Source organism: Danio rerio, chromosome 14 (assembly GCF_052040795.2).
Source record: "Danio rerio strain M-AB ecotype USA chromosome 14, GRCz13ab, whole genome shotgun sequence".
NCBI lineage: Eukaryota > Metazoa > Chordata > Actinopteri > Cypriniformes > Danionidae > Danio > Danio rerio.
Window position 1 is genome coordinate 16,530,157 of NC_141034.1, and position 13,845 is coordinate 16,544,001.

Genomic DNA, 13,845 nt, shown 5'->3' on the forward strand with positions numbered 1-13,845 from the left:
GCAGCTTCCGCCTTGCATGCGATGGCCACCTACCAGCGCTACCAAGCGCAGGCGCTGGCTGAGCTGCATGAGGGTGGGTCTAACCCAGGCTTGTTACACGAGCTGCGTACGGCGACCGACTATGCTCTCCGGACCACTAAGTCCGCCATCTGCGCACTGGGGAGGACGATGTCCACACTTGTGGTCCAGGAACGCCACCTCTGGCTAAACCTGGCAGATATGCGCGATGTCGACAAAGTTCGCTTTCTTGACGCGCCCATATCCCAGGCTGGCCTGTACGGCGACACTGTCGGTGAATTCACCCAGGAGTTCAAGGCGATGAGCGAGCAGTCGGATGCGATGGGCAAAGTCATCTATCGGCGGGGCCGTAAGCCCGCTCCATCCCCGGCCGAGCCATCCACCTCCGCTGTTCCTCGCCGAGGGCGCCCACCAACGGCCGATGCCCCCGCCTCCGCCTCCGGCGAAGCGAGCGCGTCGAGCACGCCGAAAGCCGGTAGCCCCTCCTGCCCAGGGCGCCGCTAAGTCCGGTAAACGGACCGCGAAGCGTCCCTGAGACAGTCGGATGCGATGGGCAAAAGCCATCTATCGGCGGGGCCGTAAGCCCGCTCCATCCCCGGCCGAGCCATCCACCTCCGCTGTTCCTCGCTGTCATCTATCGGCGGGGCCGTAAGCCCGCTCCATCCCCGGCCGAGCCATCCACCTCCGCTGTTCCTCGCCGAGGGCGCCCACCAACGGCCGATGCCCCCGCCTCCGCCTCCGGCGAAGCGAGCGCGTCGAGCACGCCGAAAGCCGGTAGCCCCTCCTGCCCAGGGCGCCGCTAAGTCCGGTAAACGGACCGCGAAGCGTCCCTGAGACAGGCCATCCGGAGAAGAGGAGACTTGCTCTTTCCCCGCTGGAGGGCGGGGCCCAAAATCCAACGGTACTTTTCAGTGCCACCAAAGTTTCGATCAAAGAGCATTTTCTCCCTTCCCCGGATGTGACAGCTCAAGCCCCGCCAGTCTGGGACGCCCTGCCTCTCAGCTCGCAGGGCTTGCATGCTCCGCCATCGGCTCTCGGGCGCTGGGGGGACGGTCTCCCTTCTCCCAGCCCCCAAGCCCCCTCTCAGGAGTCAGGGTGCGGAGCCAGAGCGAAACGCTCTCCTCCAGCTCTTCTGTGGGACCCTCGCGCTCCCCGGATCAGCACACCCGCTCCTCGCTGCCCCTCCGCGGGTACGTCAACGATTGCTGCGATGACGTCATTAGCGAGGGCTCTGCCTGCCTGGTTAGCGCGGGCCAGCCCCTCGCGGTGGCTCATACGCACGATCAGACTCGGCTACGAACTTCAGTTCTCCAAACGGCCTCCCAGGTTTAAGGGCGTGTATTTCACCAGGGTCAATCCCCTGTCCACCCCTGTCTTGCGAGAGGAGATTGCTGCCCTCCTGGCGAAGGGTGCAATCGAGCCGGTACCTCCAGCTGAGATGGAGAGCGGGTTTTACAGCCCGTACAACCCCTCGTTCCTGCAGGCCGGTGTGCCTCTGGGACAGGCGTCCAGTCATGTTGTTAATCGACAGATGCTTCCAGCACAGGCTGGGGAGCCGTGTGTTGCGGGCATGCAGCTGCGGGCCTGTGGGTAGGTGCCCAGCTGCATTGGCACATCAATCGCCTAGAGCTGTTGGCAGTGTTCCTTGCTCTCCGCCGTTTTTCTCCGGCGCTGGGGCAGCAACACGTGCTGGTCAGGACGGACAGTACGGCGGCGGCGTATATCAACCGCATGGGGGGTATGCACTCTCGCCGCATGTCTCAGCTCGCCCGCCGTCTGCTCCTTTGGAGTCACCCGCGGCTGAAGTCGCTGCGCGCCATTCACATCCCAGGTATGCTCAACCGTGCAGCCGATGTGCTCTCACGGCAGCAGATTCACTCTGGAGAATGGAGACTCCACCCCGAGTCTGTCCAGCTGATATGGGCGCGATTCGGGGAGGCCCAGATCGATCTGTTTGCTTCCCCCGAGAACGCTCATTGCCAGTTGTTTTATTCCCTGACCGAGGGCTCTCTCGGCACGGATGCACTGGCCCACAGCTGGCCTCGGGGCGTACGCAAGTATGCGTTTCCCCCAGTGAGCCTGATCGCGCAGTTAATGTGCAAGGTCAGGGAGGACGAGGAGCAGGTTTTGCTAGTTGCGCCCCTCTGGCCCAACCGAACCTGGATATCAGAGCTCTCCCTCCTCGCGACGGCCCTCCCTTGGCAGATCCCTTTGAGAGAGGACCTACTTTCTCAGGGACAAGGCACCATCTGGCACCCTCGTCCCGATCTCTGGAGCCTCCACGTGTGGTCCATAGACGCGAGGAAGACTTAGGTAACCTGCCGCCCGCGGTGGTTGATACCATCACTCAGGCTAGAGCCCCCTCCACGAGGCGCGCCTACGCCCTGAAGTGGAGTCTATTCACTGAGTGGTGTGTCTCTCGCAGAGAAGACCCCCGATCTTGCCAGATCAGTGTTGTGCTCTCTTTCCTTAGAGAAGCTGGACAGCAGGCTGTCGCCCTCAACTCTCAAGGTTTACGTTGCTGCCATCTCCGCTCACCATGACGCGGTGGCTGGCGGCACCGTGGGAAAGCATAACCTCATCATCCGGTTCCTCAGAGGCGCTAGGCGAATTAATCCAACTCGCCCCCCTCTCACGCCCTCTTGGGATCTCGCCCTCGTTCTCACGAGCCTGCGATTTGATCCCTTCGAGCCACTCGATACAGTATCTTTAAGATTTCTGTCCCTGAAGACAGCTCTGCTGGTCGCGTTGGCCTCCATTAAGAGGGTCGGGGACCTGGAGGCATTTTCGGTCAGTGACTCGTGCCTGGAGTTCGGGCCGGGATTTTCTCACGTTATTCTGAGACCCCGCCCGGGTTATGTGCCCAAAGTTCCTACCACTCCTTTTAGAGATCAGGTAGTAACCCTGCAAGCGCTGCCCCCGGAGGAGGCAGACCCAGCCCTGTCCTTACTTGTCCAGTTCGCGCTCTGCGCATTTATGTGGACCGTACTCAGAACTTTAGATCTTCTGAGCAGCTCTTTGTCTGTTATGGCGGACGGCAGCAGGGAAGTGCCGTGTCTAAACTACGTTTATCCCACTGGATTGTGGAGGCCATTCATGTGCTTATTTGAGCAGAGGCCAGCCGCGCCCTCCAGGAGTGCATGCGCACTCCACTCGGAGCGTTGCATCCTCTTGGGCGTGTGCGCGTGGCGCTTCTTTAACAGACATTTGTAAAGCTGCGGGCTGGGCGACACCCAACACATTTGCAAGATTTTATAATCTGCGAGTGGAGCCGGTTTCCTCAAGGGTGTTAGGTACTTTTGGTGATTGAGGAAACAACTCGGTAGGTTTTGTACACGCTTGCGGTGCCTTTTTTTCCCTAACAAGGAGAGATGTGCACCCTCCTGTCTGTCAGTAAAGTTCCCCATTCGATGAGCCCTGCAGATTCCTCCGAGGCCCCCAGCACTGACTCAGCGGAGGAGTCACTTGCTGGCCTATTACGTAGTAGGTCTGCCCGCTGGTCAGCCCGCGTTTTGGGTATAGGTGCCTGCTATGGCCGATCCACGCTGGTGATCCCCATATGCTTTTCCGCCACGGTTAAGTTCCCCCCCTGGGCGGACCCGTGCTTTCCCTATCTGCTAACCACCTTCTTATGCGCACTCCCCCTTTTCAGGGTTAGTCCATATGTAATTCCATTTGTTTCCCCCTATTGGGTGCGGATGGTCTCCGCAGCGTCCTCCCTACTGGGATGGCACGCTTCCCAACGTACTGTCGTGTATTCCTAGAATTATCTAGACGCTAGCGACTCCCAAAAAAGATACCTATTCTGTAAAACTTCTTTTGAAGTAGGATAAGTTAGGGCCATGGGCACGTTGGAGGACCACGCCTCTCGTGATCTGGGTGCGTCACGCTTGCCTGACCGCTCTCTCATGGTGGGTGTTGGTAAGGTGCAGTCATTATGGCGCTTTCAATGGGCTCCCATACGTGGATTTTAACAATCAAATCCACTTATAGTGCTGAAGTTCCCCCCGAAGGGGAACGTTCGAGGTTACTAAAGTAACCCTTCGTTCCCCGAGGAGGGGAACGGAAGCACTATACTCCGTCGCCATAATGACTGTCCCTTAGCTGTTAAAAGTCTCTTCAGCTTAAAAAGGATAGCGTCTGCTGGCGCCAGGTGAGCTTATATACTCAGTTGATTGCTTATGTCGCTCACCTGCGCAGGCTTGCGCTGCCAATTCATTCTTAATTGGCCCGTTCAATACTCTTTCAGACGAGTAGCTTCTGAACCGAACCTCCCCATACGTGGATTTTAACAATCAAATCCACTTATAGTGCTTCCGTTCCCCTCCTCGGGGAACGAAGGGTTACTTTAGTAACCTCGAACGTTTTTCCATATACAAAGTGCGCCATGTTAATAACAAATGCTCTTTGACGTGACACAACTAACTCTTAAAGGGAATGGGAGATTAGATGTTTCTATTAACATACCATTCTGATGGTGGCTTCACATTTCATATAAAACATGCATACATGATGAAAATTGCAAGGACGTATTTCTGTAAACTTGTAACTTATTTATTGATTAAAGCTGTAAGCTGCTGACCAAACCTGGTGTTCATCTAAATAAATATGTAAGAGTTTTGATACAATGTAAAACATGACATTTCCTGTTGACAGCCAGTGGTGCTATGATCATAGTTGAATATTGGCAAGTAGATTTTTTTCAAGTCTGGACACTTATTTTTGAGGCAGATTGAGTATTGCAGTTATAATGACTTTCTGTTTCTTGGTGAAACATTCAATTTTTTCAGGCCACCAGAAACACACTCAAGAAAGAATAAAACTCTAGACCTTTTCAAATTAACATTGCAGACCCCTTTAGATTACAGTGACCAAATATGGCATTGCTATGATTAAATCTCCAGGAGGAGTTTGTTAACATACATTACAACACCAGAAATGGCAAAACTGTTCATTTTTGCTTGGACAATTAAAAATAACCACTTTTCTGTTGAGCCTCAGACCTTGCTTCAAGAGACTTTTTTGTAGGCATTAAAATTTGGGACAGTATGTGTATCTATCAGGTTTTTTATGTCTCAGAGTAGGGGATTTGTTGGGATCAAACCGTAAAACATGTTTGTTTGTTTATTTGTTTTTTTCTTCATGAGAAAGATGTAAAATTCTAGCAATCTGCCAGCATTATGAAAATGCTGTGTTGGAATTTGAACTTGGATTCAACTGGGCAATGACAGACAGTAGAATGGCATAACAATCCCCTTTAGATTGCTCAAAACTTCCAAGGCTGGAAATGTGTGAGGGTTAGTATGTAGCCACAGGCTGGAAAAGTTGCATGGCAGCAAAAGCATAAATGGAAAAAGGGGTGGGCGGAAGTTAAGAAAGAAAGGCACAAGAGAAGCGGATGTCCCCTCTGCTTGATATGGAACAGCTTCTTTTAAATGTGTGGCAGCCCATAGGCCTGGATTGAGCAGCATCTTGCCAATGGCGCTTCATTCAGTTTGACTTGAAATGCAAGACACAGCTTATCCAGGAAGTTTTCATTGTAATCCCACACTGCTCAGTGGCCCAGTTGATCTTCTTTTTCAGAGCACAATGGCTTTCAAATGCTGTTTGTCTGTCTTTTTATAAACAGCTGGTTATTTTTTTTTTTTTAAGTTAGTAGCTGTTTTTGTTTTGATGAATTGCTGGTTCTTTGCATTTGAAGAGGCAATCCAAAAACAGAAGGTAAACCAAGTATGTCTGCAATAGCATTCTTTAGAAGAATCCCATAAACTATTTTGTTTATCTTATTGTAATCACTGATTTGTGGCATCAGTTCTTTTTCATAAGCACACTTTGCAGTCACTCTTGGTTATTGCCACCCTGACTAGAGGCAAAGACAGCACATGATGCGCAGCTCTATTTATCCAGCACTTGTAAAAAGGCCTGTGATATAAAAGTCCTCTGGGCGGTTAAAGCCTTGGTGTAAATTTTTGCATGTCCTTTATCTAGGATTATAGCCTCCTTAACCTTTTAAAGTTGACATCAAGTCTAGATTTTTACTGTTTTTTTTTTTTTGTTAATACAAGCACCTGATTTTATTTTGTTCGAATAATTAATCAATTTTATTCTAAAATTTTTATTGATTAGCTTTCTTTGTATTGACATCATTTAGGCATGAGTGGGGAAAATAATGTTTACTAACAAACAAATTGCTGTTTAGGCATAATTTTGACTGTTGTACGTTCATTATACTTTAATGAAAAAAAAAATTGCAGACATAGCAAATAACCTCTTCATACTGCATACAGAATATTGAAATATAAAATATATTAAATATTGATTAACAATACATATTAAATTGTTAAATTTTAAAAGTATATTAACTTATTTTTAGATGGTGGTTGAAAAGTCATATAGTACAGTATATGCTATATATACTACACTTAATAATCCTTGCTCCACTCCCACAGCTTTTAACCAAGGCTGTGTGCAAAAAGACAGTAAAAAGAAAGACATTTAAAATAAATGTTTAATACTCAGAGGAAATAAAAAGACAAGCAGTGGTTAAAGGAATACTGAAAATCATTCTTAAGTAAAAGTATCATTACTTTCCTAAAAATGTAGTGGAAGTAGAGTAAAAGTATCTGTTGTAAATATTACTCAAAGTATGAGTAAAAAGTAGACCTTTCAAAAGTACTCAAGGGTAATGAGGAGTGAGTATTTCGCTGTTAAATGCTAATACATTTACATGTAATTTCTGCATGTGTGTGTAAACATAACATTCTGTAGTGCATTAAGTTATTGCCCAGCAGGCACACAACATCATAAGACGATAATATCAGGTTAGATTTAGGTTGTGATGTCAGGTGACCAAAATTCAATGTCTAGCCAGGTCTCAGGACAATGTTATTTTGATGTCTAAAAATGACGTCCAATGACAATGATATTTGGTTGATTTTAGGTTGTTAGAAAGTGACTAAAATCCAACGCCAAGCCAACTTCTTAAACTAATGTCATATTAAAGTCAGACATTTATTCATCAGGTATAGCAACCAAAATTCAACTTCTAATAGATGTCATTGGGGTAACAGCCACATAATGTCAAGCTGTGACATCATTATATGTTAATATTTGGTAGGTTTTAGGACACTGACATTGGTCTGACGTTGAGTTCTGACGTCAACCCGAATTTCATTTCCAAACAAAATGCAACGTCCCCATGACGTTGGGATGTAACGTCAATCTGACGTCATGTTGACGTCTTGTGTCTGCTGGGTGTTTAAGACCATTTCGGTCATCATACAGCAAACATCAGTCATCTTCTCATCAGTGACATGCATCTAAACAGTCTCTGGGTCAATGTGTGTAAAGATTTTTAGCATATTCTTGGACATTGCTTGGACAATGCTTCCAAACAGTTTGCTGCAATTAAAAAGCACCCATGTGTTGATGTTGTTCATTATGATGCAATTTACCTTTGATTGGACAGAAATCACAGGAGTGATAGACAAGAAAAAAAATAAAGTAGTGTCTGCAGGTTGAAGAAAAGTATTGAAATAAAAGTACAGATACAGCACTGAAAATGTACTCCAGGGAAAGTAAAAGTACATGTTTTCAAAAGTAAATTACAATTCCTGAGAAAAACTACTCAAATACTGTAATTTGAGTATTTGTAATTAGTTACTTTACACCACTGGGGACAAGTCAGATGTTAAAACACACACAGATAATAGTGATAGGCCGATGTTTTATCTTGAGAGCATGTGAGTCAGACACAAACTGATCATCTGGAAATGCAGATCTCTGCATTTAACCCATCCAAGTAAACACATATTAGTGCGCGTCACACTATCCCTCCAAATCCTTGCTAGAGCCAGGATTTAAACTTCTGTATCACAAATCTGGCTCTTTAGCCCTGTGGTCACCAAAATCTTTCTAGGTACACTTTAAACTTCTAGGCAGGTGTGTTAAGGCAAGTTGCAGGTAAACTGCAAGGGCACTGGCCCTTCAGAATCGAAATTGGTGACCACAACTTTAGTCACAACGGCCCCACTGTAGACAGTGAAAGATACTTTTACTACACAAATGGTGTGTATTTTTAATTAACTGGTAGTTTTCTAGAGTTATATCGCAAGGGTTCCTACAAGGATTTTGTTAGCGTGTTAATTAACTAGTATTTTTTTAGTATTATAATATTTACTGTAAGCAGCATTTATATTAAACAGAGAAACACTTTACTGATGTGTGTCTTGAAAGTAAACAAGGTCACTAACAGTTTTAAAATGTATTAATGCAAGTTATATTTTGTTCAGACAGCTCAGACTTGGACTTGCCTTAAGGCTTACGCCCTGTCTCTGACATTGGTCTGGGAGAGTATGTAATATAATATGAAAAAAATTCAATGTTACTAAATCAAAAAAAAAAAAAAAATTATAATAACTACAAATATAAGTCAAAGAATGCAGTAGGCCAATAAACAAAATTAAACTGAAATTTGGATTTTAGTTACTTTTCTGAGAATTAAAAAGTACATTTAGAAGTACACTAACAGTACACCTAAATAAACATATTTTTCATAAGGGTAGGCAAACAATTATATAAACAGGGCATTTAGACAGCTTTAAAGGTGCTATATGTAAGTGTTTGACTATTCTAAAAATAATATGTTTGCAGATATTAAAGAAACATGGTAAATGAACATTCTTGTTTATCTAAAAGAAACAATGCTAAAGTCACATATTCTGCTTTGGTATTCACATATTAAAATTTTCAGATATTCTGCTTGTATTATGTGCTGGAGTGTATGTCTTTGTTTTGGTCTCTTTAATGCACCCAATGCCACTTTAGCCAATTATATTTCAGTATACCGGGTTGCCTTGCTGGAAAACTGTGTAGTTGATTCATTCGGTCATGAAGGCTCTCAAAGCATGTATCCAAAAAAATGAAAATGCAACCTTTAGTAGACAGTTACAACCTCCAAAATGAAACCCAGATTTAGAGTTCCACATTATGAATTAGCAAAAAGGGTAAATATTACAAATGTAAACATTAAGTGAGCAGGTTATATTGTAACCATGTGTCCTAAAAACACGCTACGTGATGGGATTTGCAGAGATAAGCAACTGGACTGTTTGCACTAGATTTAACATGTTTATAATTTAATTACAACCATTTCGAAGCACAGAATAGTGTAATCACTGCACAATTAATACATATTAAACCTCTTAACATTATTAAATGTACATGCTAAATCACTGATATCTGTTGGCTTGCACAGAGTACCAGTTCTAAAGTTTAATTTCAAATGGTTAATTTTATTTTTAATATCTGAGGTAAACTATTTGCTGCTGCTTTCAATAGTATGGCAATAATGTCAGGTAAAATGGCATTCAAACTCACATTATTAGCATTTAAAACTAAATAAAGCTCCTGAGGTTTACCTGAGGTTATTATTGCCATTTACTTTTTTTTTTTTTTTTGTTTCTGCAAGAAATAGAAGTCGTACTAGAAATAGAAATAGTCAGACATGCTCCTGTTAGTGTTCTCAATCTGGCAACCTGCTTTTGTGTGTTTTGAACTAGGAGTGCACTACCTAATTCAACCACTGGGTGTCAAACTTACATGCTGCACCTTTATTGGGGTCATTTACAAAGTGGGTGTTGCCAAATATGCTCTAATACCTAAAACACTTTTATCAACGATAATTATTTAGGTACATATTATACATTATTATATGTAGATATTATTACATAAAAGTAGAAAAGTGTGCCTGTAAGGTTAAAAAGTGGAGCAGTTAGTTACAAATGCATATATTTAGAAAAGGTTCCACCCATGTGACAGCTTTTGTACATTTATTTCTGAGAATTTATTTATTTTTCATTGAATGTATTCCATTCGTTTATTCAGTTGGCCCATTTTCTTACACTCAGAATGGTTTAGGCTCATAGGCGGGACCTCTAATTTTATTATGAAATATCGTGGCTGACAGAAAAGAAACTGTAGTTTTTACACTGAATAGGTTTGAGATACTGTTCATGAATTTAACACATTCTAAAATATCATGACAAACTCATAGGAAAATTAGATTATGTGGAACAGAAAAGTCAAGCACAACTCAGAAGAATTTCAAACCAACAGTAAAGTGAATACCATTTTGTACTGTTGTAAGTCAACATTTCACCATAGATCCTTGCCACATTGTGACCTTTCTGATATGTAAATCTGGGCTCAATCTATCGTCACTTTAACCCTCTTCTTCTGCTCCTCATAATGGGATGCACTTTACATTCAGAGAGCTCTTTTCACTGACGCATAGGTCAAAGAAGCTTTATTAGCTCATGGAAAAAAACAGAAGCACATGGAGACAGCCAGATGGGCAGTCATTCTCTAAGGCTAATATTAGTATAATATAAAGTGCTATAATGCAGAATATAGCTGTGAAACATGTCTGTCTACTCAACCCAGAGATCAGTATGATAGTTTTTAATAAAATCCAAAGGTTTTTTTTTTTAAACACATTCAAATGAGATTTCTAACAATATTCATTACAAGTGCATGCAATCATTAAAATCCAACACCATTAAATTTCGTGTTAGTCCTACCCCTGGTGCTGAATCACAGTAATCAATTTAATGCGGACACAAATGTAAAATATTCATTGCCTGTGCATAAGAAATGATAGCAAATACAGAACTCACTCATAAACTACTGTAATCATTCATGGATATTATTAATGCTTAATAAATCCAGGAATTTTGATTTGAGGAATTGCAAAATTGGATTTTCTCTAACATTCTTTTTATGTCTGTCCTGCATTGGTGCAAAACAAAATGGATTGTTAATACTCTAAATAAAAAAAATAATACAGTTTATGGGAACTGCAACATTATACCTTTAATTCCAGATGCCCTATAAAGAACATTTGAAGTGACAGAGCTTACTCGCCTCAGGTATCACAGCTGCCACCTCTCTCAGACAGTTCATTAATTCAACTTAAGCAAACAGTGTAATGCTACACACCTAGTAGACTGCAATACACATGTAAAACAAGTCTTTCTATGTATTTCATATAACAGAATATCACTATAACAACAAATATGTAACTTTCCGGGTACAATAAAACATGCGGATCAAAAAATGTTCAGATTTTCCAACTACAACTGCACAGACACTGTTTATGACATTAGGAATGTGGTAATTAGACACATCTGTGTTGTGGTTTTAAAACTGTAGCATGTACTTTAAAATTGTGGCATTTTCTGAAAAGCAGAGTCAAATATGTTTTCAGACATTTAAAATCAGAAAGACTGCTAATGAAGTTTTCTCTATCATTAAGATGTGTAGCTTGTCATATTAATGCATTGTATTTATTTTAGTGTGTTTAGCTATATCAACAAAAACTGCAGCACTTATTGTATTGTACAATTTCTGTTTTGTTTTTAACGTATATGATTGCATAATTTGTAATATTAAGAACAAACTTAATAAGAGGGTGGAAAATAACTGATTATAATGTTCATACTTTGCTGACAATAAGTCAGTTTAACCAAATGCCAATTAAAAATTTTACTTCTTATTAAGTTTTGTTCTAATAAAAAGCTCATTATGTGAACTTGATTGTGTGTATATAAACAAAAATGTAAGATATTTAAGTGATTTGAATTATTGTCTTTTTATGTATGTTATTATAAACTGTATTTGTATTTATTTATTTGTATTTGACTTAATGATTGTACTATTTTGAATTCTTCTGTGCTTTTCTGTATTTTTCCTGCTTTACTAACAGGAACCCATTCCAAAAAACAGGGCGAGGATTTATCCGATAACGACGGTGATGAAGATGAAGGTATTCTCTTTGGTGACGAAAGACAATTGCATGTCTTGGAATTTTTATGTTATTTTATCTATTTTGCCTTCTGTTTTTATACTGTTTTTTTTTTGTACTCTGAATGCAGCCCTCCCTTTGCACCATTTTATCTCCTCTCATGGTCTAAAGAGCCAACTATGTTCTTTTTGTGATTGTGGAGGATACCTGTTTCTAATATACTTCAGTGCTTAGCGTGTCAGGGAGATTTTCTTTGAGAGTGTGGGTGTATATGCACTGAGGCTTTTTGTGTGTGTGTGTGTGTGTGTGTGTGTGTTTATTTTCTGTTGTATATGGTGTATAATAGGCTACAGATGCATATTTTTGTAAATAGTAAATAGTACAGTGGATTTTGCTTCATAACCAAACATAGAACCAAAATGTTATGTTTGTCAATAGCCAAAAATTGTATGGGTCTGAAAAAAAAAGATTGTGTCTCATGAAGATGTTAGGCTAATTTCACACAGTAAATATATTAAAACACGTCTGACCTGTACGTAATAAAATGACAACTTTATCACTGATGCTTGACACCTAATTCCATTTAGACTGTCATTTAGTACAGTTTTGTAATAGTACTGTATAGACATAGATTCAAGGCCCTAATACAGGGCAGATATCTTTCCATGTAGTGTTTTTTATTATAGTCTCAACATTTGAATAGTGCATATAATGTACAATTTCCTAGCATGCAGAAATAGCATTTAGCAACATGGAGGTATCTGTATATATAAGGCAAGCACACATGGGATGTCACAATATTTGATTTATTTATTTATACGTTTATTTTAAACAGGCAAATGGATTAAGATGAGGGGAGAGAGGCTGACAAGTTGTGGTAAGAGGATTAGCAATGAGGAGAAACAAGCATGTGCACAAGAGAAGTTGCCAATCAGCAAGAGCATTGTTTAATTTCAGAATTTATCTTGGGATATTCTGGGCTCTGGGTGGATATCTGGCAAGATTAGAATAGGCAAAAGTATTCTTCCTCCGTTATTGCAAACAGCTTAAACCTCAGAACCTTAGAATTTTAAATCCTTTTATTGTTGTTCCTTTATGCTCCTAAACTGACAATAGATTTTGTAGGTGAGGGACATGTTCAGGCAGTCATGGTCTAGTTGTGTGCTCCTGCTGTGTCTTTGTTTGTTTTAACCAAATACTGCTCTCAGTTTTTGTCAGACTGCCCACTTTATCATGTTTGGGTGCTTCAACAAAGCAGGGGCAATGGCTTTACATTTGCCATTCAACTGATGTCTAAGGCTGAAATGGAAATTAAAGCAACTCATGTTTAAAGCAACTCAGTCAGAGGTATTAACTGCAGTGTTAATCAATATGCTTTCTTCAATAACAAGTAAGGCAGATGCCTTGTTATGTGCATGTTCTAGCCCTCTACATGTAGGGAAGCTTCCCTTGGGAGGATTTGGACTTCCAGTCCAAAGCGGTTGCATTACCTTTGCAATTGGCTGGTTCAGACAATCCAATTTCTGACTTGCGCAAATGTGGCGGCTCTCTGTGAAAAATCCACTAGGCTCTAGTAGTCAAGCAGCATGTCCTTCCAAAGGCTTTTCCGCTTGGTATGGAGGTTGGGTTTATGGCCATAGCTGTCTCAGTGGGATGTGGATTCTGCTCTGGATTGAGATGTAGTTCACTGAGGTGTCCGTGTTCTAGCCAAAGGCATGTTTTTGCATGAGGTGCCAATTACCCTGCATCAATGGCCCGCCTATTTTTCCCTAACTCTGAATGGCCCAGGGGTATGGCATCAACAGTAACAATAAGGAACACAGCTTGAAAAGTAGGATGGAACATTAAAATAAAACAAGATTCCAAAGCAGCCAAAAATGATGGATGGATGAGTTGACCTAGATTAGGATGTTGTGGTTAGTAAGTAGTTGAGCCCTCATTTAAAGCATTTCAGTTATCTCGTCGGAAGTTATCAAAGGGATGAATGCTACAGATTAGTTTTGACACTTGAACAGCACCAGAAT

At 42.1% G+C, this 13,845-nt stretch overlaps 1 protein-coding gene and 1 long non-coding RNA gene across 4 annotated transcripts in view; one reads left to right on the forward strand and one right to left on the reverse strand.

The window, feature by feature from the left end:
- Positions 1–12,237, reverse strand: part of LOC147840793 (uncharacterized) — a 110,673-nt gene extending 98,436 nt beyond the window's left edge. The window contains exons 1-2 of the long non-coding RNA XR_015507352.1: positions 9,984–12,237; positions 4,157–4,345 (exon numbers count right to left, since the gene is read on the reverse strand). This is a non-coding gene — a long non-coding RNA (uncharacterized LOC147840793). The remainder of the gene's footprint in view (positions 1–4,156; positions 4,346–9,983) is intronic.
- nlgn3a (neuroligin 3a) overlaps positions 1–13,845 on the forward strand; it is a 300,140-nt gene that overhangs the window by 122,395 nt on the left and 163,900 nt on the right. The window contains exon 4 of one of the 3 annotated variants that reach the window (XM_087280595.1): positions 11,783–11,842. Within the exon in view, the coding sequence (XP_087136721.1) occupies positions 11,783–11,842 (60 nt within the window). 3 annotated transcript variants of the gene reach the window in all.